Source organism: Mustela nivalis (assembly GCF_964662115.1).
Source record: "Mustela nivalis genome assembly, chromosome: 5".
In the NCBI taxonomy this organism is placed as follows: Eukaryota; Metazoa; Chordata; class Mammalia; order Carnivora; family Mustelidae; genus Mustela; species Mustela nivalis.
The window spans coordinates 120,343,909-120,367,155 of record NC_139024.1 but is presented as its reverse complement, the minus strand read 5'-3'; the positions used below and the strand labels follow the sequence as shown (position 1 = coordinate 120,367,155).

The following is a 23,247-nucleotide window of genomic DNA, read 5'->3' as shown; positions in this document are numbered from 1 at the left end:
CCAATCGATCCCAGGACCCTAGGATCATGACCCAAGCTGAAGGCAGTTGCTTAATGACTGAACCAGCCAGGCACCCTACTATTAGCTTTCAAAATGCCTCATGCTTCCATGTCTCAGGCCCATCACCATTAAAGAGGTATAACCATGTTCCTGAAAGGTGGATAACGTTTGAGGTGCTCTCTCCAACTTGATGCTTTTAGGAATAACTAAATGCCTTTGGAAGAGGACAAAGGATATGCATGGTTTAGTGTGTGTATGTTTGTGTGTCTGGTTTCTCCCTGGGCTATGAGAGATTCCTGCTTTCAGATGATACTCTAAATTAACATAATACCCCCAAATCTACTTATTCTTGCTCTTGAACTGTACTAAAAGCCTCCATCCAAAGGGATGACTTTGATCTTGGGGCACAACATTCTGAAAACATTATGCAGTCATTTAATATTTTTTCCCATCCCACTCAACTCTTCCAAAAAAAAGGGTTAACATTTCAAATAAGCTTTATTATGGGGTGACAGGTTAAAGGTTCTCAAATAGAGATAGAGGTGAGAAGAATGGCGCCTCATCCCCGCAAAGGCAAGTGGTGAGAGTGCAAGGAATCATCAGCTGGAGTGGCGTTGGCCCCCCACTTCAGCACCTACACAGTGCCTGGCACATAGTGGGCACTCAATAAATATTTGTCAGCCATTTGTAGGTGGTGGGTGTGATGGGTGATAAGAGGCTTCCTTTGGATACAATATACAGGAAAGAACATCTTACATCTTATATGTCTGCAGTTACTGGTTCCAGTTCAGAGGTACATCCCCAGTTCCACTCCACCCTTGGGTAGCCCCTCACCCTTATGCCCTGGGAGAAGGGCCAGGCCCCCGTCATTCCAGCACCCCAAACCCTTTTTCTAGGGCTGCAGCTTCTCCACGTGGAAGACGGAGTGGGCATACACTCATCTGGGAAAGGACAGCATACTCATGACCCCTCACTTTTGGGGCTCCGGGATCTTAAAATCTGGAGTCTTTCCGGATTGTCCCAGAATGGGTGCCCATTTTTAGAATCCCTCCCTGTCATGTAGCGTCCTACTCTTGACCCTCGCTTTCCGCGCTTAAAGGTATTACTTGGTGGGTTGGGGGACCCCAGGCAACTTGAGGGGATCCCCGCTCCGGGGACGGCGTAAGGCAAAGAGGCGGAATGGGAGTGTTGGAGGTGGGGCCGCAGGGCCCTAGGGTAACCCAATCGCAGGGCCAGTCATCAGCCGAGGCCCCACCCCCGCTTCCGGAAGCGACCCCGGATCTTCCTTGCACTATTGTAGGGTTGGGCCGAGGCCCGCGCATGCCTGCAGAAAACCTACGGGCTCCGGGGCGCAGGCTTCCTCCAGCTCCTCCTTTCGAAAGACCCTGGCAATGCGAGTAGGCTCCGCCCCCGCGCGCCGCCCATTCTACGGACAAAGTCTGGGCCTGCAGACATGCTCCGACCCCGCGCGGGGGTGCTCCGGCCGACAGAGTCCGGCAGCGCGATGGGGCCCCGCCCCCCCGCGGGGGCAAGCTGCCGGACGCTGTCCGCGAGCGCGGGAAGGGGCCCGCCCCGCGGCCCGGCGTGGTTTTGTGACGCGCCTCCAGTGACCCCGCCCCCTCCAGCAGCGTCAGCAGATCCCAGTGATTGCGCTGTCGGGCGATGTCCCCCGGCGCTAGCCCGGCCTGGTCCCGCAGTCCTCGGGCCGCTCCCAGCCCAAGCAGCAGCTGGGCCACTTCCACCGCCCCTTCTCGGGCCGCGAGGAACAGCGGCGTCTGCTCCTGTGCCAGAGGAAACCGCCAGGGGGCGAGGTCAGGGGGACCACGCCCACAGAGTGGTCCTTCCGGACTCCACCCACTTGGGCACCGGCCCTTCCCCCTTCAGGTCGGGTGGCTTCCCGCGCTTTCCGCCTTTCCCACGCCCTGTTTTGCTTTGTTTTAGTAGATCCCGCTCCTGGTCTAACCCTGCTGTCCTGGGCGTCTTTGTCGGCTCCGGCCTGGAGAAGGGAGCGGGCGGCCCGGGCGTTGTTCACGGCGGCGGCCCAGTGCAGCGCGGTTTTTCCTAGGGGACGACGTGGGTGGTTGATACTCCGAGGCTGGGAAACAGACGCCTGGGTTCCTGTTTCCCACGGATTCTGGTTTTGGGGGAAGGACTTATTTGGGCCCGCGGGGGTTACCTCAAAGGCGGAAGCGTTACCCGGGTGACCGCCGGCCGGCAGGAAGCCCTGCTTCTCTTAACGTCACCGGCGCGCGGGAGGGACAATGGGGCATTGTTCTGGGCTCGGTGGGACCGGGAGACCTACCCCCACTAGACCTCTCCCCCTTCTCACAGACACTCCTTCCTCAGCCTAGTTTCCAGTGGGCTAGGGCAGTGTGGGTATGTTGTTGAGGATGACAGGGGTAGGATTCCATACTGACGTCGCACTGCACATTTACCACCCTCATGGCTAGGTGGGAGGGGATCCCCGTCTGCAGTTGGTCTCTCTGCTGTTTCCTTTTTTTGCATCTTATCTCACACTCCATCTGTGCCACTTCTCCACAGCACAGCACCAACCTCTCCAGATCCGTACCCCATTTATCTCTGGCCCCCACATCTGCTTGGGCTGCGATCAGTTCTTCAACCAGGTCCTCCACTGCCAGCCTGGCGGCCAGCATCAGGGCTGTGGTCCCGTCCTCTGTCCGTGCATCCACTGCAGTCTGTCTGCTGCGGAGTAGGAGCTGGGGGTCCAGAGAGGGCCAGTGAACCCTGTTTGTCCTGGACTGCTCGCTCAGGCCCCTCACACTCTTAACCAGATCCCAATCCATATTTGGCCATCTGTTGTTTCTCTTTCAGACCCCCAATCTCACATCACCTTCCTCTCTGCCAAACCCTAGGGGATGCTTTTGCCTTGCCCCTTGTTCCCTTTAGCGACCCCAGTGTGCACTGACCTGGCAAACCTCCCGAGCATCAGCAGCCACAGCAGTGTGCAGAGGGGTGCGCCCTGCTCGATCTGGTTGGTTGGGGTTGGCTCCAGCCTCAAGGAGGCGGCGGGCAGCCATTGGCCGGGAAAATCGGGCAGCCAGGTGCAGGGGTGTCTCCCCAGTGCCCACAGTGTGAGCCTGGGGACAGGCCCCTCCACCTAACAGGGGTTCCCAGGGCTCAGGGCTTCCCAACCATGCTCCCTGGAAGGTCCTGGACTCCACTCCCCCACAGCAAACTGCCGACATCAGGGGTGTTACCCCATCTGTGGGTGGGAGACATGAAGAATGGGAGACAAGTTAGTCAAAAGGATGGGACTGCAGGAGGAGAACATGGTGGTTCGGGGAGAATCATAGCCTGAGGTGTCAGGAAGCCCAGCTCTGGCTCTTGATTTTGTGTGTCTTTAGTCATGACTTTATTACTTTTTTCTGTGCTTCGGTTTCCTTGTCTGTAAAGGGAGCCGGTGTGCCTTAATTCTTAGACTTTCCAGGCAGTGGTTCTCAAACTTGAGTCTGGATCGGACTGGAGGGCTGGTTAAAATACACAGTCCTTAGTATTACAGTGAGTAAATTCCTTTTAAAAAAGAAAAAACCCTCAGCTATGAACAAGTGTTCTGGTTTCCTCTCACTCACCTAATGTGTACCTCAGTGATTGACAGGAGTCTGTAAAGCAGTAAGACAGCAGACTGAGGATTTCTGAGTCAGTAGCTCTGGAGTGGAGCCTGAGAATTTGTATTTCTATTTGTATTTCTTTTTCTTTTTTTTTTTTCTTTTTTTTTTTTTTTAAGATTTTATTTATTTATTTGACAGACAGAGATCACAAGTAGGCATAGAGGCAGGCAGAGAGAGAGAGGAGGAAGCAGGCTCCCTGCCGAGCAGAGAGCCCGACGCGAGGCTCGATCCCAGGACCCCGAGATCATGACCCGAGCCGAAGGCAGCGGCTCAACCCACTGAGCCACCCAGGCGCCCTCTATTTGTATTTCTAACAATTGCCCTGATGATGCCTGATTCTTCTGTCCTGGGACCACACTTTAAGAATCACTATTCTAAGGCACTAACTCTAAGCTTAATTTTCTCCATTCTAATATCAAAATACTTTCTGATTCTAAAAGAGTCAACGGGAATTTTTCTTTTCTTGGTCTGGGTTAACTCACATACCAGGTCCACGTGTGTCCACGTCAGGGACATCCATCTCTGATTCCTGGGGAGGAGTCAGCATGGCTGCCTGGGGGAGCTCCTGACAGTCACTGCTCAGAGGCCAGAGCTGGCACTTGGAGGGTGAGGCCGTTTCTTCAGCCTTGGGGATCAGAACAAGGATCAGTGAAGGAAGGCTGACTCTTCCCTTCAACTCTGCCATTACCTCAGGACCATTCCTGCCCCAGTACTATCACGTGGCCCACCTCCTCTCCTTCCTCGGGGCCTGAGCACATCACAACTCCATCCTCATCAACTTCTGCCTCTGGCTTCAGTGCCCTGGAAGGGGGTGTTTGGGTAGACGACCTTCAGGGTCCCCAGGACTTCCAGCAGCCTTCCTCCCCGTCTCCCCTTCCTCTGTCATCAAATTCTGATCATAAATGTCTCCACAGGAAAGGGTTCCCTCCCTGAGCCCCTTTCCTCCTCACTCTTACTTGAGGCCAATGCTGTCTTCACCCAGGGGAGGCCGGCGTCTGCGGTGAGCCGGCTGAGTTCGAGGCCTTCGAATGAATCCAGGGGGCAGCCAGAGGGCCCCATGCTCTCGGCGCCGCCTCCGGATGAGCTGAAGAACCAGAAGAGCCCCAAGGGCCAGGAGAAGCACCCCGGCCGCGGGTGAGCACAGCACAGGCCAGGGAAGCTGGTTGGTGGGTGGTGCTGGCGGGAGAGAGACAGTCACAAAAAGAGACCATTTCTCGTGAGGCTGGGTACTAACTGTGAGACCTCTGGGCAAGTGCAGTAACTTCTTTCATCAGTTTCCTCATGCAAAGTGGAAAAGGGAATCATAATAGTACCTGCCTTATGGTGTTGTTGGGAGGATTAAATGAGTTGATACTATAAAAGCCCTTAGAGCAAGGCCCGGCCTGTAGGAAGTGCTGTATGGGCTATGATTCTTTCCTGTACTGTGAGCTGTTTGACAGAGGGATGATTGCACTTAGTAGAGGATGGACCAGATGATAAAGGTTAGGATAAAGTACTTAGGGAAATGAGGAAGGAGACTGAAGAGCAAAGGGGCCATGAGGAGATCCAGTTAGAGAATGAGGTTCACAAGGGTCAGTCTCTACACCTACCATCTGTGGTCCCTGCAATCCTGTGTCATTTGGCCTCCATTGCTGGAAGTGGGTCGGGAGCAATGTCAGGGGAGATGATGGGGGTCACCTACCGGTGCCAGCACGAGGATGGGCAGCCAGTAGGGGTCCTGGCAGCAGGTGCTCCAGGGCCCCCACTGCCGCCATGGCGGCGAGGAAGCGGAGCAGGAGCCCAGGATCCCAGGGACAGCGGGATGCAGGGTGGTCAGGGCCACAGCGGGACAAATCCACACCCATCACCACCACAAACCTGTAGGGGAGGTGCCCCAGAGACCCCTGTGTTGGTCCCTGGCTCCCTTCCCTCCACCCACTAAAAAGCTGGTGTCTGGCGCACCGCTCCCCTGGCCCTACCTTCTTACCCAGTGCTGAGAGAGTCAGTCTCCTTGCCCACAGGCTGTGTGTGAAGGGTTGCTCTCTCCTGATGGGAGATGTCCAGGGTTCCTCCCAGCTCCTCTTCGGCCTGGGGCCCAGGATAGGGGTACACCATGTCCTTGCCATCACTATCCTTCCTTACCCAGAGCCCCACTCTCAGAGTCAGGGATAGCACCCGGGCCAGGGCAAGCAGCTGCTGGTCCAGGGCTGGGGGGCTCAGCACCACCAACAGGGCCAGGGAGGGCCCCCATTCTGAATCCCCATCTTTAGGCCTGCAGTCACCTCCATCCCAGCCACATTCTGCAGTGTTGCAGCCTTTCTCGCAGTGCCCATTGTGGAAGTGATCGTGGCAGTACTGGTCATAGGCTGGACTGTGGGGTGAGGAGAGGGGGACTCAGGATTCCCAAAGAAACCCGACCCCCTTTTTCATTCCAGAGAGATGTCTGATATTCCACTGCCTCTAGGTACTGATTGCTAAGTGGGGAGAGCTCCGGAGCAACGGGCTTAGTCAGGTCCTGGATGGCAGGTAGTCCAGACCCTCTAATGTCTGTCACACCCTTGTCTCCTAAGACTGTCTCCTCTCCCTACCCTCCCAAGCACTCCTGTCTCCCTGAAGGAGAGTCCAAGGCCCAACCAGGGGTGCTGGTTGCTAGGGTAGATATTCCATGGCAATGGGCACAGAGAAAGAGGCTTGAGGTCAGAGGTTCCACAACTCTGAGAGGAGGCCAGACAGAGGTGGTGCCCTCCTTCCTGGTCCCCATGTTAAATATTGATGCTGCCCTACTCCCTTGGACTGGAACCCAGTGTCTTCTACCGCTACTTAGCAACGGTTATTAGGGGGGAAACTCCCCGGAGCTTGAGGCTGTAGTCACACGGCAACCCAGAGGCATCTATGTCCTTCCTCCTGCCTCACTCTGCCCTCCTCCACACCTCACCCCCAAGTCAGGGTTTCAGGCTCACGTGCAGGCCGGAGGAGTCTCACAGTCGTAGCCATCAAACAAACACTCAGCAGAGTCACACTGCGGGTGGCACTGCCCATCCCGGAAGAGAAGCCAACACTGGGAGTGGGAAGGGCAGCCCTTCCAGGGGTCCGGGACCCCCAGAGAGCAGTCTCCCCCATCCCAATTTCCTTCAGGGCCGCTGCAGCCAGCGTCACAGGCCCCATCTCCACCTCTGCCCTCACATTCCTTTGCTCCAGGCCTCTGACACCGGGGCCCTGGGGAGCTGGGAGGGCAGGAGCATCGGAAGCCTGGGGTCCCAAGTCCAGGGATCTCTGAGCAACTGCCGTTGTGTAGGCATGGAGAAGGAGGGCCACAGCCATGAGGAGCCGGAGGGGTCAGGCAGTCAGGGCCCCCATAGCCACTGAGGCAGGCACAGCGGGGTGGGAAGCCAGGCTTGGGGGAGGGCAGACACAGGCCACCATGGTGACAGTGATGGAGGCCACAGGAGGGGGCTCTGTGGCTGCAGGTGGGGCCCTCAAAACCCTGTGAAGAGGAGAGAGATATTGGGGGAGGCCCTTTATTATTCTTTCAACCCTCCCCCAGACAAGCAGATTCTCAGTGGGTCTTATAGTCTCATATCTGGAAGGGGCCTCAGAGAACATCAAGTTCATCATTTTATAGATGTTGAAACCATGGTCCGTGGTACTTTCACACAATGACATATTGCGCAGTGGTGAAAATGGATGAACCACAGCTGTGTGCAACAACCTAGGAGACTAACCACCTAGAGAGTGGTAGTAATTAATATCTTTATCCCTGTACATAGGGTTATATACTTTTCCTTCTCTGGAAGGGGAATGGGATAGAGGAAGACATAAGCACATGTGAGTTATCGTTTATTGGTTTATGGGTTTTATGTTATAAGAAGAAATCAAAGAAAGACATGCACAAATCAATGATGTTAGTGTATCATGAACCAAGGCTTACAATTAACCTGATTTCATGCATCTGAAGTCCATAAACACACACACACACACACACACACACACACACACACGTAAAAGAACTTATCCAAGGTCTCACCCAGCTTGACTTTGGGGTCTTGTGTTAGGCAGTGCCTGTGATTTCTGAAAATTCCATTCATGCTACCACCTGATCCTACCTTTCCCCCTGAATTGGTTCTGAATAATTTACCACTGTAACATGTGCTAGCTTTCACAGTAATAGACCTCTGGTGCTCCCTGGGCTCCCCTCTAGGATCCCAGTTCAGGCATTCTCACCTTGCATCAGTGTTGGGGGCAACAGAGAAGACAGCTTTGCGTTCACTCACCTGGGGGCAGTGGCAGGTGAAACCCAGGGGTGGTCCTACTATAGTCTCACAGGACCCTCCATGGGAGCAGGGCTGGCTCTGACAGGGGTCTGTCTCCACTTCACACCACTGGCCTGTGATGGGGTGGGATCAGATGTCACACTCTGCTTCTGTCACTGCCTCCCCCCTAGCTCATTCCTGGGAATTAACCCAGCCCTACCTGCTCAGGCAGGGGAATCCTGGGCATAGTCTCTAGGGTGTAGTGTGGAGGCAGGGGGATAAACACAATGACTAGGTTGCCTTGTGGGTGGGGATTGGGAGCTCAGCTGTGCCCCAGGTGTGCCTGCACACACCCTCCCAGGCCTCACCCGTGTATCCAGGCAGACACTGACAGAAGAAGGCATTGGCCAGAGAGTGGCAGGCTGCTGTGCCTGTGGGGTGGCAGGGCCGGTCCAGACACTCGTCTACGTCCCCCTCACAGCGCAGCCCCACAAAGCCTGGAGGGCAGGTGCAGTAGAAGCCTCCAGCTTTGGGGGTGCAGGTCCCATGGTTGTGACAGGGCTGGGATTGACAAGCGTTGGATTCCTTTGAGCAGTTCTGTCCACTGTAGCCTGGGGCACACTGTAGGCAAAGAGGGTCAGACAGGGAAGCAGTCGTACCACCCATCCCAGCACTACAGGGGACCCAGCTCAAGATCATCTGCCCAGCCTTCTCCCCACCTTCCAGTTCAAAGCATCATTCAGTTTATTGTCAATCGCAGCCCTGTGTAGCCCAACCCTTCTGTCTCAACTCCATGACACACCTTCGTTCAATGGCTTGCAACTTAGCCCCTCCAGCAGTCCCAAAGCATCTTAGGATCCACTGCCACTAAGCAATAGGTCCATTTTTGGTAAGACCTCCTTCCCCCACCACACCTCCACCAGGCTCTGTCATGCTTTATCATTTTTTAAAAAAATATTTTATTTATTTGACAGAAACAGCCAGAGAGGGAACACAAGCAGAGGGAGTGGGGGATGGAGAAGCAGCCCCCATCCCTGGCCCCCTAACCCCCCACCCCCTCCAGGGCAAGCAAGGAGTCCAGTGCAGGGCTCAATCCCAGGAACCTGGGATCGTGACCTGAGTTGAAGGTAAACGCTTAACGCTTAATGCTTAATGACTCAGCCACCCAGGCATCCTTTGTTGATTAATTTATTGAGTTCAGCATTTATTGAGTTCAGACTTTGTGCTGGGCATTGTTTTAAGGACTAGGAATATGAAGAGAATTAGAACTCCTCCCCACTTCTGTTAAATTCTCATTCAACCAGAAGAGAGAGAGAGAATTTATTACATGGTTTCTATACATAACCTCACAAAACTCTCCCCCAAACCCTGCAGATGTTTTATCTCATTTGATTCTCACTTTACAGAAAAGGCAACTGATGCCTGGAAATGCTGAGTGACTTGCACACGTCACACTTCTAACTGGTGGCAGAGCTGGGATTCAGTGCAAGTCTGTGATGTCCAACCAGTGCCCTTAAGCATTTGGGACTTGCTTCATGCCATTCTGCTAGTAGGAGCAAGGTCATTGCTGAGGTTCTGTACCATGGGCTGAGTTCTTGCAAGAGCAAGGAGAGCATGTAAGAACACAGTACCAGCAAGGCTTCCGAAAGGTGGAGAAAAGAGGGAGTTAACAGAGAATCTGGGGAGTGGCCAGAGGGTTGAGAGAAGCAGGTGAGTGGGGTGTTTTGGGGATGTCTGAGAGAAGGAGTCTCAGGAAATGGGAGGTAAAGCTGAGTCATGGGTGCAGGGCTGTTCACTACTAATTAGTACATTGCTTTCATGTGTGTTTGAATAAAAAATTTAAAAAGTCAAAGAAAATGTTTAGGGGATCTGCATCATGTCTTTTATTCAAAGTCAGGGTTCTTTTTTTTTTTTTTTTTTTTAAGATTTTATCTATTTATTTGACAGAGATGACAGAGAGAGGGAACACAAGCAGGGGGCCTGATGCAGGGCTTGATCCCAGGACCCTGAGATCATGACCCAAGCCTAAAGGCAGATACCTAACGACTGAGCCACCCAGGTACCCCTCTTTTTTTTTTTTTTTTTTTTTTTGGTGTGTGTGTGTGTGTGTGTGTGTGTGTGGCACAGAAGAAGAGGGAGAGAATCTTAAACTGGTTCCATACCCAGCCTGGAGCCCAATGCAGGGCTGGATTTTATGACCCTGAGATCATGACCTGTGCTGAAATCAAGGACAGATGCCTAACTGACTAAGTCACTCAGGCGCCCCCAAAGCTGGGAGTTTGGAGTACAGGCATTAGGCTGCTCCGACTTGAGTCCCAGCTTTGTCTCTGCTGCTCAGTGACTGGAACCACCAAAGAGAGGCCCAAACTCAGTCTGGAGAGAAGTTAGGGAGATTTTCCTGAGGAAGGTACCTCTTGGGCACCATCAGTGGAAGAGGGGTGGGGAAGAGCATGGAAGAGCCAGTAAACGGGGTGTGCAGGGAAGCCAGCAGCTGCTGGAGCAGAGAGCAGGAGGGTGGGGGTGGGGTGAGATGAAACCTGGGTGGCAGGCCGGTCACCAGGGCCTCGGACTTCACTGTCAAAGAGGTGGGCAGCCACTGAAGGGGTTTAAGTGGAGGAGTGACAGGCCAGCTTAACATTTTCAACAGAGCACCTGGTGGTGGAGTAAAGGCTGAGCCTCTAGGGCAGGGACAGGGAGCTCCAGGTGCCCAGGTAGCCTGCAGCAGAGGCCTTGACGGAGGCAGTGGGACAAAGGGTGAAGGAGGAAGGCCAGAGTTGATAAAGATTTAGGAGCCAAAAGGACATGATTTGGGGGTACGTTGGCTGTGTGGGGTAAAGAAAGGAAAAGCAGATGAATGCATTAGTGCCCTGCCCAGCGGCTTTTCCCATGTGCAGCCCGCCCTTGTCTCCCCTCCCCATTCTCCTCTAGGCCTGCTCACCTGGCATAGATAGCCGCTGGGCTGGGCTATGCAGGTGGCCCCATGCTGGCAGGGCCTGGATTCACATGGGTCCACCCTGTCCTGGCATATGCTGCCTTGGAATCCGGGAGGGCAGCGGCAGAAGTAGGAGGAGCCTCTGTCAAGGCAGACGCCTCCATTCTGGCACAGGGAAGACACTTCTGTGCCTGAGGAGAGAGGCAAACAGGGATGGATGTAGCTAAGTGGGGAGGAAAGTTTCTCAGGGGCCCCAGACCTAGAGCAGAGAGGCTTTTGGGGATCACTGACGTTCCTGGGGTGGGGGGAGGCCACTTGGAGCCAGAGGAGTCAGTAACTTCTGGTGCTAAAAAGGTTATAACATCAAGATCCCCCTCCTGCCTGTTGTGCCAGAATGGGGAGAGATACCTCCTGTTAAGCTTTTTAGATCATTATAAGCAACTGTATTCTTAGTTTAAAACAAGTCTCAAGGAAGAAAGAACTCAAAGGAAACTTTGGGAGGGGGGTTAACTAATGGGCTAAGTCTGTCTCCTGAATTTGCATCCTCTCATGTTCCCTCACTGTGATTTCTATCCTTTAAGCCCACAAGAGGCTCCTGCTTGAGTTCTGTTCATAGTAAGCCTCATATGAATGAGGGGTATGTTCTTTTACAAGGGGCTTGGCCCCTAGTGAGTGGGAAGCAGCCGTTGAGTTAAGTGAAGTGTGGTCCACTCTAGGTGAGTTATGATTGGTCATGACAGAGTTGGGTTGCTTCGCAGTGAGCTATGTCCCAGGGGTTGTGTTAAGCTGGGGTCTTGTTGGCTGGACGGGTTGGTGTTGCTTGAGTTGTGTTGAGCATGGGGATAGAAGCTAAGTGGAGGTAGGCTGCCTCAAGAGCTGTAGCATCAGTAATAGTGTTTGGTTTGTGTTACTTTGACTCTCAGTTGGTTGTTTTGGACAAATGTTGTGTGTGGATGCCATCAGGGATCAGGTAGAGGGGACACCCTTACTCTCTTCATCTGTTCCCCCTTGGTCCTTGGGTCAGTACCTTGGCTCAGAGCAGCCTTCTGACAGGATAGTGGCAGGTTGCAGAGAGGGCCGGTCCATCCTTGGAGGCACAAGCACTGGAAGGAGGGCCCAGTCTGGAGGCAGTGGGAATTATGTGGACAGGGCTTCAGGGCACATAAGTCCATCAGACTCTGAGGTTTGGGAGGGAGCAAGAGTCAGGACAGAATATCATGTGTGTAGACCCAGAGAAGGTTTTCAGCTAGCTCCTCAAAATCCTTACTTCTGAGACTCTCTCCTGAATGGTCTGGGGCCCGGTGATAGCCCCCCTCCCACCCTGGTTTCCTCTCATACCCACATCCCAGAGCATCCCTGGCATCAGAAATCCTTTCATTCTTTCTATTCCATGCAAACCTCACTCCACTCCCAGATTCCAGACCTGTGGATACCTCTCCCCAGCTCCCTGCTCTGTCTTTTAGTCCCAGAGACCCTTCCACCAGAGCCTTCCAGCCACTACCCTCCTCAGCATCTTGGCTCAGCACCGCTCACCTGGCAGCTGCCTCCTGTGTAGCCAGGGGAGCAGAGGCAGTGGGGGCCCTGGGGGCCATCTTGGCAGGTTGCCCTGTTCCTACAGGGGCTGGAACAGGATGGACACAGGGCACAGTGGGAGGAAGTCCGGGCAATCAAAGGGGAGAGAGGGTGGGACGTGATGGTGAGATGGGGAACCAGAAAGGGAAGCAGAGTGAAAGGATCTGCGATATGGAATTCAAGGCAGTCTGGAGCCCCAGAGGAGATGGAGAGGAAGGGTGGGAAGGCTGAGGGGGCCCCCTCCCTTCCTCTTGGGGGTCTTTGCTCACTTGTCGGCGCAGCTGGGACGGGTCCTTTCCTCACAATGTGGACCCTGGAAGCCCGTAGCACAGAGGCAGGAGAGGGTGCCAGGCCTGTTCACACAGGTACCCCCATTGAGGCACGGGGCTGGAGAGAGGAGGCTGTGAGGGTTTGGGTTCCTTGCCTGTAACCTGACCTGTAGCCTTAGTCACACCACACACAGGACACACACGCCCTCCCTCCTGTCCCCATCAAAACAGCACCCCATCATGGCACCCAGTTAATTTGTTTTCATATGTAACACACCCACCCAGACCAGTTCCTCTATCCTCCTGTGGCCCAGCTGGAGGATGCGGTGGGCACTCACCAGAGGCACAGTGGTCAGTGCTGGTCTGGCAACGTGGCCCAGTGTGGCTCAGAGGGCAGGTGCAGGAATAGCCCCCCGGCCTGGGGCTACAGGAGCCACCATTGAGGCAAGGCCCTGAATGACAAGCTGTCACCTCCTCACTGCAGGTAGGTCCTGAGGGAAGTGAGTAGGGTCTGAGAGAGGGAATCCTCTTCTCTCTTGTCTTCCTCCACTCCCCTCCCCTTCCTTTTCCTCGTCCCCATCCCTATTTTCTCCCATCCAACCTTTTGTCTTTTCTTACTGCCTCTTGCACATCACCTGTGTTCCCTACAGCCTGTGCCCCGTTCTCCTGGGTGGTGACCCAGACCCAGAGTCTTGGGACATGTCTCTACTGGTCTTGACCTTGATTAGAGGGTGGCCAGCCCAGAATGTCTGTGGCTTAGGGCGGGCCTCACCTGTGTAGCCTGGGGGGCAGGTACAGTTGTAGCCAGAGGGCTGGGGCTGACAGGTCCCCCCATGGGCACAGGGCATGGATATGCAGCCCCCCAGCTCTGCTTCACATTCTGGTCCTGTCCAGCCCACGTCACACACACATGAGGATCTGGTCATGAAAAGAAAATGGAGGGTTTTCTTCTTCTGGTGTTTTTTCACTTCATCCCCTCCCTCAATGGTCAAACCCCTAGGACCTCTTCTTTTTTTTTTTTTTTTTTGCCCTGAGACTCTGGCCCCTTTCTTCAGTGGCTCTGCTCTCAGCATCGTCCCCTTTCCATATACTACATTTTTCCTGTAACTGTTTATTGTCTCTCTTTCCTAATTAGAAGGAAAGCTCCATGAGAGCAGAAGTGTTGGGGCACCTGGGTGGCTCAGTCGGTTAAGCATTGCCTTTGGCTTGGGTCATAATCCCAGGGTTCTGAGATCGAGCCCTGTATCGGGTTCCCTGCCTAGGAGCCTGCTCAGGAGCTCAGGGTCAGGAAGCCTGCTTCTCCCTCTCCCTCTGCTGCTCCTCTGCTTGTGCTCTCTCTCTGTCAAATAAATAAATAAAAATCTTAAAAAAAAAAAAAAAGAACAGACACATTATCTCTTTTGTTCTGTGCGGTTTCCCCAGTCCCTAGAAAAGTACCCACACATAGCAGATGCTCAGTATTTGTCTAATGTATGATGAATTGGGCCTGGGATCTAATGCTTTTCTTTCTGCTCTGACCCCCTAGCCTTTGGTTCCCCCCATGATTTATGACTTCTGCCCCCATGGGACATCACTCACTAGTTATGCCCTCAAATTGGCAATGAGCTCAGCACTTTGCCATCTCCATCTTCTCTCTCTGTCATTTCCTGCAGGCTCCCTGCTCACTGGCTGTGCTCTGCCCTCGCTGAGAAGGACAGGGGGACGGCGCAGGGAGGCCTGGAAGGTTACCTGTGGCAGTGCCCATGGTGGCAGGTGCAGTTGCCCTCAATGGGAGCACAGCCAGGATTCCCGTCAGGGCACAGGCATTGGGCCTTGTCCTCCCGATCCTGGCACTTTCTTGTGGGCTGGCACAGGTTGGGGACACACACGGGAACCTCACAGACATGACCTGCAGTGGGGAGATGGGAGAAAACAGAGTCCCTCCATGTCCTTGATGGGGCCAAAGCCACTTCTTATGTATGACTTGCTCACACCCCATGAAGCTGTCCTTCAGTGGCTCCCTATTGCCTCAGGATACAGTCTAACTTCTTCAGAATGACACACAGGGCCCTGTGTGACATGATTTTCCTGTAACTGCTGAGCTGCTCAGTTTTCCTTCCATACCTTTGTGCATGCAGTTAACCTGCAGCTAAAACATGCAATCACTCTATCATGACAAACTCCTACTTATTCTTCAAAATTCAGCTCAGCCATCACCTCCTCCATGAAGCCCTCTTATCTCTAGTCTGGTCGGCTGGTCCTTTGTGCTCCTATAGAATCCTGTGCAGTCCTCTCCCAGAGCACCTTTGGGCCATAACCAACAGGACTTCGTGGTCTCTCTGCTCTAGATTTAAAGCCAGTTGAGGAGAGCAACTCTCTTACTGTGCTTGTGTCTGTGTCTGGCAGAGGAGACACTTAATATGTTTTTGCTAAATAAGCAAATGAATGGCTTCCTGTGGAACCCTAATCACACATGATTCATAATTGGGCCCAGCATGTGCCCTAAGGATGACACCTGCCGTCAGCCCCAGGTCGTACAATTGTGCAGGTTGCGCATGGAATAACTCCAAGGGGTTCCTGTTGCCTTCTCTTCTCACGTCCCAGCCCTCGAATGCCCAGTTGTGACCTCTGCCCCACCCCATATGGGCTCAGTTCTCCTGCCAGTCCTTTCTAATGCCTCCCTGGCTGACCTGTGAAGCCAGAGGGGCAGAGGCAAAAGAAGGCTCCGGGGAGATCCAGGCAGCTGGTTCCAGCGGGGCATGGGCCACTCAGGCACTCGTCCACCTCTGCCTCACAGCGCGGGCCTTCAAAGCCTGTGGCACAGCAGGAGGGTAAGGAGCCTGACCAGAAGTCTGTCCTTTGCCCCACTCTCCCCTCCAGTGTTTGAGCCCTGGTTTACCTGGGAGACACTCGCAACGGAAGGATCCGGGCTGGTCCTGGCACTGCCCCCCATTGGCACAGGGAGAGCTCCCACACTCATTGATGTCCTCCTCACACTGGGACCCAGTGAATCCTGGTGGGGCAGGGAGTGAGTGCGGAGAGATGGCAAAGGTTGTCATGTTTTTCTTCTTTCCCTCCCTCCCTTCCTTCCTCCCTCCCTTCTTTCCTTCCTTCCTTTTTAGTGATTTTCTCTAGATTCATTAGGCAGTTTGTTACAAAAATTTCTGACTAAGCTGTACAGGTATGATTTCATGGATTTAAATAAGAAATTTAGAGTTAATACTTAGAGTCTTCTCTTTACATATGTAGAAATAACTGCTACAAATGGCAATGGAAAGGTTCTTGTTTCAGATGGCTTGGTTTGGGGGTTCGTCTACATGTTTCATTATATAATGAGGCACAAATTTCGGGGCTTCTCAAATACTGATTTGAGTTTGATAAAATAACAGAGAGTAACTTGGTAAGTTCATTCTTCATGTAAATAAGCCATAATTGGATATTTGTATCAAGGCTAAAAATATATTGTGTGAAAAGCATAAATGCAAGTCCTAGCCCTTCCCCTCACCAGGAAAGGTGAACCTGGAGGGCTTCCCAGAGAAGACACCTGGGCAGGTGGAGATGACAAGGGAATGATGCTCAGCCACCCGCTATCTGTGTGACTTTGGGCAAGCTACTCGAGCTCTCTAGGTTCCGGTTTCCTCCTCTGTAAAAGGGAACCTCATGGTGTCATTGAAAGGATTAAATGAAGAATGTCTGAAAAGTAGACAGCCAAGTGCCTGGCCTGGAGTAAATATTCAATAAACATCCATTATCATGAGAGCAGGGAACAGAGGGGTCTGATGAAGCTGGAAGAGGAAGGCCAGGGCAATGTTCCCTGCGTCCAGGGTGAGCGGTACCAGGACCAGCCCTGGATCCCCATGAGCAGAGAGAGCACACAGAGGACTCTGGAGGAGGGCTGGAAAGGGTAGTTTGGGTGATTTGGCAGGACAGAGATGAAGATGGGTGAGTATACAGGGAAGACCTGGGGAACGTAAAAGAGTTTTGGGGGCAGAGGAGCTGGAGAAATGGGGGCCTCCTTGGCCAGGCCAGAGTGAGCTTCAAGAGGCTTGGGGTGATCGCAGGGCCTGCACTGTGGTTCAGGGTGGGGCAGAGGGCTGGAGTGGGATTGGCACTCACCGGGCAGGCATTCACACCGGAAGCCGTTGAGCAGGTCGTGGCAGTCGGCCTGGTTCAGGCATGGAGCTGAGGCACACTCGTCTGTCTCTACCTCACAGAGCTGCCCTTCTAAGCCTGAGGACATGGAGGTGTGGTGCGGGATGAGGCTCAGCCAGGTCAGCCCCGCCTGGACACTCACCCCTTCTGCCCAGGAGGCCTGGGTTCTAGAACCAGCATGTGTCCCCATCAGGCAGCCCCTCCCAGGGTATGCTCTGCCTGCGGGCTGGGGAGATGAACCTGCGGTCCTGCTGCTCTGCTGTGTAGCTCTGCCCTCTCCAGATGAGAAAGCTCAGGGAGTGGGGCACTTGCTGGGATCTATGGGGGCAGCAAGAAGTACCTATTGGGGCCACTCTCTGCACAGAAGGTGGGCTCACCCGGCTGGACTAATGAGCCTGAAGGTTCTCAAGGTACAAGTGAGACAAATGGGCATCTACTTAGAGGAGCTTCAAGCCTCTTGTTCTACCCAAGTGGGCCTCTGTGCCAGGGAGACCAGGAATCCCCAAGGCAGGTATTTGAAGGGCATTTGGGGAGTTTATTTGTCCCATATTTGTCCTGTATCTTCGCACTTCTCCTGGTATCCACAGTCTCACCCTAAACTGAAACTGGATGGGCCTCCAGTCCTCAGCTGCCTCCCACTTCTTGCCTGGGGAGTCTGCTTGTGAAGATCCTCGGCATCTATCCCTGTCCCTTGGATTGCTAGATGGTTTTCTCTGCTTTTGACTTTGGATGCTGCTCCGCTGAGAAAGGCTGTTTTGTGTAGTGGTTAAATCTACAGAAGCCGTGGGTTTGAATCCCGGCCCTGCCACTTACTAGCTGGACAACTCACTTACCCTCTCTGTGCCTCAGTTTATTCATTTATAGAATGGGCACAGCAATAATGCTGACCTCATAGGATTGTTGCAAAGATGACAAAAGGCATGTAAGATGCTCAGGTGGTTCCTGGCATGAAGTAAGCTAGTATTTTTCTGGTTTCATTCAGCTTCCTGGTATTGGCTATATGTCCCTGAGGAGAATTTCCTGTGGCACCTTTTTTTCTGTTGTACCAAATCCAAGCACACAGGCCCTTTGGGATTTCAAGGGCCTCTACAGGGGAGAGTTTCTCTGATTAGGAGGAACATTATGAGTTGGCATGAGCAGAGGCTGCTGTTCTGCTCTTTTTTGAGCAGCTTCTGTGTATAGTGGACCATGCTGTGCACTTTACAATGACTATGAAATGAATGCTCTTCCCTCACCCAGACTTGAGCGGCGTGAAGCTCGCTATCATCTGTGGCAGCCCTTCTCCTAGGAGCCTCGGGTATCCCAGAGCGTTTATCTGGGGTGGGGAGATGAGAAGCATTCTTTGGTAACAGCCTGGCTAGCCTGGGGCCGTTTGTATTCTGCAGGAGTCATGACTGGGGGGTTCAGGATTAGTCCCCTGATTCTATACCCAAGGCTCCATGCATCTCATACCTGGTGGGCAGAGACAGTGAAAGGTGGCGAGCAGGTCCAGGCAGGTGCTGCCGGGGTGGCAGGGCTGGGACAGGCACTCGTTGTGATCAGCTTCGCAGCGGGAGCCCGTGTAGCCAGGGGGACAGAGGCAGTCAAAGGAGCCAGGGGTGTTGAGGCAAGAGCCGCCGTGTTCGCAGGGACTGGGGCCTTGCTGGGCTGGGAGGAGAGAAGAGTCAGGAGTCCGGAAGGGCCCGGGATGGAAAGGCAAGGAGGCCAGACTGCCAGGGAAGGCATGTGGGCCTGTTTAGAGAGAGAGCCAGTGTCTTTAAGACACAGAGGGACTAAATGAGGTCTGGAGGGCGGAGCATTGGTGAGAATACTATGTAGGGAAGAGATGCCAAATCTGGGCAAAATCAGGAAAAAAGAGATGATTGTGTTTTTCACTTGAAAAACAATTTGCTGAGGCTGCTTGGGGGCTCAGAGAGGCTCTGAAGTGGGCGGGGGTGCCTTACCCATCTGACACTCATCCAGATCCTGGTGGCAGGTGGGCCCTGAGTAGCCGGGCTGACATAGGCAGAGTGTGGAGCCCGTCAGGGGATTGGTGCTGCACTGGGCTTCCCCATGGCACGGCTGGCTCAGGCACATGTCCTCCATGTGGCACAGGAGTCCTGGAGGGCAGGGTGGCTGTGGGGCTCTCCAGGGCCGCTCAAAGCCCCCAGCTGTCCTTTTGGTGCCTCTCTTACTTGCCGTCTCTACCACCCCCTCCCTGGGCCCGCTGTCACACCTGTGCGTCCGGGTGGGCAGAGGCAGGAGAAGGAGCCCACGCGGTCAATGCAGGTGGATCCTGGGGCACAGGTGGCAGCAATACAGTCATCTAGGTTCTCTTCACAGCCTGTGCCTCCCCAGCCGCTCACACACACGCAGTGGAAGCTGCCAGCCGAGTTCTGGCACGTACCACCATTTCTGCAGCGAGGGGGACCAGGAGCCTCACATTCGTCCACATCTTCAGAGCAATCCCAACCTGCAGGGTTGGGTGGGAAGGGGACAAAAGCTGGAGCTGGGAGCCCTGCGAGGAGGGAAGGCCAGGGGCTGACCACCTGGGTCGCAGGTGCTCTGGACTTGGCTTACATGACTCACCTGTCCAGGCCTCTGGGCAGAGGCAGCTGTAGGTGCCCAGCCCATCCTGGCAAGTGCCCCCATTCTGACACTGGTGGCCAGCACAGTCATCTGAGTTCTCCTCACAGTCCGGGCCTGTGAAACCTGACAGGGTCATGAGATTAGCTGAGGGAAGGTGCCCTCCTTACTCAGGGAGAGGGGCTGCGGGTTAGGACACACCTTGGGGGCAGAGGCAGAGATGGAAGGTAGAGTCTCTTCCTGGAAACAGCTGACAGGTGCCCCCATTGGAGCAGCCACTAGAGGGGCAGGGTCCTGGCTGAAGGTCACAGTGTGGATCCTCTCGCCCAGTGGGGCAGAGACACCAGAAAGATCCCAGCGTGTTATGGCAGGAAGTGCCCTTGGGGCAAGGTCCCGGGTCCAGGAAACACTCATTGATATCGTGTTGGCAGGCATGGCCCTCGAAGCCGGGTGGGCAGAGGCACTGGATCTGGGGGTGTGTGGCCAGACACACCCCTCCATTGATGCAGGGGTTGGCAGAGCAGAAGTCCTGAAGCTGACACTGCTCACCTGAGCCAGAGGACAGAGACAGCTGTCAGTAGCACTACACAAATCCCAGCTCATCTGAGAGAATGCAGCTCTCAGGCTGGCTTCTCTCTGTGGCTGATTTTCATGTTTCTTTCCGTTTCCTCCCATACCCGCTTTGCCCTGCTCCACCACCCCTCGCCATTCTGGAAAATATGACATGTAGTTGGTGGGAGTATGGCTGATTGGCCCTGCCAGAGAAACTCTGGGTCACCTTTCCTTGGTGGGGAGGTGAGAACTCCCAGCAGACTTAGCATTTTGCTGCCCCCCACCCCTTCCCACTGCTGGCTGTGCACCCTCGGGCAGTTCTCTGGCCGCTCTCCTCTGGATTCCCTAATCTTTGGGTGGGTACAGTGTTCCAGATGATAAGGAGAGCCCCCCTCAGCTGCTGGCACAGGGGCAATGGCCAGGGGGTGGCTGGCACTGAGCTAAGTCAGCCCCGCCTGAGCATGGCCCCCGTCCTCTTCTCAACAACTGTATGTGGACATCAGCAGACAACCAAGGACATAGAGAGCTAGTTCAAGGGCACACACTTCCTTGGTGAGAATGGCTGCCCAGAGCCCCTGCTCAGAGCACGGGGCCTGGCAAGTTAACACTGATGGTGCTTGTCACACAGCCTGGCCTCTCACCCCCAATTCCTCAGAATTACCTGGGCAGTTAAAAAATCTCCATGCCTGGACCCACTCCTGACCCACTAAATCAGCCTCTCTGGGATGTTTAGGGGCTGAGCATGGCCAAGTGTGAGAAGCCTGGTTTCTAGTCCACTGCTCACAGCATACTTTCCTACCCCTGTGGCCTCCACTACCCTATCCAGTCGTCCAGTCCCCTCCATCCTTGTAGGTCAGAGGGGCCTTCCTCTCCAGGGGCTCTCCGCTGTTCTGCACTCCCGACTGCTTCCTCAGGCTAGCACACCCTGCCGCCCGGGGTCCCTCACCTTGCCCCAGGGCTGCACCCCTCTTCCCAGGGTTGACACCCATTCCTCTCTCTGGGCCAGATCCCTTCCACCAGCACATTTTTCCAGGTGCTATCACGGGCTCCCACTTCTCAGAGAGAGGCCATTCAGATGTCTATCAGGCAGAATCCTGGAGGTTCCCCCTTCCCCCACCTTGTGCTGGGCAAAAACCCTCCAGCTGCTGGGTGGAGGGGCCAGGAGAAGGGTTAGGGTGGTACAATAAGGGGGCTATGGCAGTAACCATTCACTGACGGGTTTGGAAATGTTTCAACATTTTAACCATTGGTACCACTGGGCTGGTGAAGGTCAGTGTCTGGTAAACGGTCAGCAAGAGTAGCTTCTTGATTCTCACAGGCTTCAGAAGGGCTCCCTGTCGCTCAGACTCCCGTTCTATCTTTCCCAGCCCCTGCTCCTGCCTGTCCCCTCTCCCTCACCCCTGCAGTGCTCACCTGTCCATCCAGGCAGGCAGAAGCACTGTGGGCGGCCTGAGGCCTGGATGTGGCAGCGGCCCATTTTGGAACAGAAGGAAGAACAGGGGTCCTTGAGTTGGGCCTGGCACCTCTGGCCAGTGAAGCCAGAGAGACAGGTGCAGGAGAAGCTGGGGGCCAGGGGAGAGGGAAGGCTGGGGGAGCCTGGGAGGGTGGGAAGCAGGGCTTGGCAGCTGCCCCCATTCTGGCAGAGCTGGGCATCCAGGCAGGGGTCAGGAAACTGGCAGGTCTCACCCAAGAAGCCAGGGGCACATCTGAGGGCGGGGAAGGGGGAGAAGAAGACTCATGTCATCGGGTCTCTTTGCCTTCTTGCCTACCTCCCTCCTCTGCTTTCCTTTCCCTTCAGAGCCTTCACCACCTCCCTTTCTCCTTCCTTCCCAGTCCTCCCTCCGCCCTGCGCCGCCCCCACCCCACCCCCAGTCTCCCTCTCCCAGGGGGCACACTCACTGGCAGGTCCCTTGTCCCTGAGATAAGTTCAGGCAGGTGCCTCCGTTGGCACAAGGCTCTGGGGAGTCCCCACAGTGCAGCACTAGGGATGGAGATGAGGATGGCTTGAGAAGGGAGATTTGTGCTCCCTGTTTCCTCCTCTAGCTGCTTTGGAGGGACCTACCTGCACTAGCTCCACACACGTACCCACAACCACCACCCGCTCTGTTCCTGGTCCTCACGTGGTGCTCCAGCCCCAGCCCCTCCCACCCCCAGGCCTCTAGATTCTTTCAGCTCTTAATCCCCACCCCCTTTCCTGTTTATTCTCCAGCCTCCCAAGTCCAGCCTCAGGCTCCATCCCTGGGAAGCAGGACAGCCGGGCTCAGGACGGGGGCCCAAGGGACTCCAGGAAGGTGAATGGCTGAGACGTTGAAGGGATTTCCTCCCGGAAGGGCCCAGCATTGAGCCATCCGGGGGGGTGGGGACAGCTGGACCGGGAAACGGACTCGGTCAGCCCTTGACCTTCCTGTGTCTCCATCTCCTGCTTTCTTGTCGCAGCCTCCCCTTAGCAGGTGGTCCGTTTTTTTCCCCTCTTCACCTCCTAAATGCGATTGTGAGGGCCTGCTGTCTCCCGGCTCCAAGGCCAGCTGGGTTTTCCCTGGGGGCAGGCACCTTCCCACCCATTCCCTTGATAGTCACCATCGCTGTCACTTGTGCAACTCCAGGGGCAGAGTCCTCCCTCCCTGTGTGAAACTCTCCTCCATCCAGTGTCCCCTCAAAAGCACGGGGCTTGGCCCTCTGCCCCCAACCCACCGACTGCCTCTTAAGGAAGATGGGTCCCTTCACTTCCCCTGCCCCATGCCTCACCTCTGGTCTTGACGACTGAGTGACACAGCAACAGCAGCAGCAGTGAAGGTGGCTGCATTCCAGAGCACCAGCTCAGACCCCGAGCCCTTGGCCGCCCTCTCAGGCAAGGACCCTGAGAGCCCTCACTGTGGCCGGAGCTACCTCCTCTGCTCCCACGGCCCCTTCCTCCTCCTCTGCCTGCTGCAAGCCTCTCGTCTGAGCTGTTTCCTGAGTCACACAATGTCCTGGACACCCTAGTGATGGAAGGGGGAGGGGGAGGAACATTGAGGAGGATGAGGGAGGGGCCTTCTGTCCCTGACAACCCCGGGGAGAGGGAGTAGTGGGACTGTGGGCTGGAGGGCAGGTGATAGGAGGGGAGCACTGGGCTGGGGGTGGTGCTGGGACTGAATCTTATTGTGTGGCCTCCCCTTTCTAGAGATGAGAATGGCAAGGTGGCTGCCCTTTGCCTTGGGAGGGTCAGGACCGGAAAACAGAGGTGTGAGGTGCTGGGACATCTCTTCCAGGTCCGTATCTGTGCTTCCTGGACAATCTGCAACTTTCCGTAAGTTGAAACCACTAACCTTGGTGGAGGGAACCCAAGGTACTTTCTTGTCCTTACCTTGGCCCTTGCTGGGGACTTAGTT

General features: G+C 54.8%; 1 protein-coding gene across 1 annotated transcript; it reads right to left on the bottom strand.

Moving 5' to 3' along the window:
* Positions 1 to 479: 479 nt before the first annotated feature.
* On the bottom strand, positions 480 to 22,852 carry NOTCH4 (notch receptor 4). Its single transcript, XM_082732548.1, has 30 exons — positions 22,625 to 22,852; positions 21,779 to 21,860; positions 21,293 to 21,585; positions 19,529 to 19,876; positions 19,331 to 19,453; positions 18,978 to 19,214; positions 18,706 to 18,861; positions 18,215 to 18,409; positions 16,727 to 16,840; positions 15,510 to 15,623; positions 15,301 to 15,423; positions 14,360 to 14,519; positions 13,404 to 13,549; positions 12,970 to 13,122; positions 12,632 to 12,749; positions 12,324 to 12,411; positions 11,818 to 11,968; positions 10,797 to 10,981; positions 8,227 to 8,479; positions 7,880 to 7,992; positions 6,569 to 7,092; positions 5,596 to 5,979; positions 5,311 to 5,486; positions 4,586 to 4,805; positions 4,358 to 4,430; positions 4,116 to 4,254; positions 2,928 to 3,223; positions 2,570 to 2,717; positions 1,964 to 2,061; positions 480 to 1,781 (listed from the first exon to the last, which is right to left on the bottom strand). Exons 1-30 carry the CDS (start codon positions 22,680 to 22,682, stop codon positions 1,068 to 1,070), a joined length of 5,982 nt encoding a protein of 1,993 aa, XP_082588674.1. The 5' UTR covers positions 22,683 to 22,852; the 3' UTR covers positions 480 to 1,067.
* Positions 22,853 to 23,247: the final 395 nt, after the last annotated feature.

Excerpts from the sequence above, each read along its gene's own strand:
- NOTCH4 (XM_082732548.1), bottom strand. The coding sequence starts at position 22,682 with ATGCAGCCACCTTCACTGCTGCTGCTGTTGCTGTGTCACTCAGTCGTC. Across the intron at positions 13,123-13,403 it reads CTGCCCCCCAGGCTACACAG|GACCTACCTGCAGTGAGGAG; the intron begins GTGAGGCCCGCC and ends CACTTCCCTCAG. Across the intron at positions 11,969-12,323 it reads ACACAGGAGGCAGCTGCCAG|AGTCTGATGGACTTATGTGC; the intron begins GTGAGCGGTGCT and ends CCCAAACCTCAG.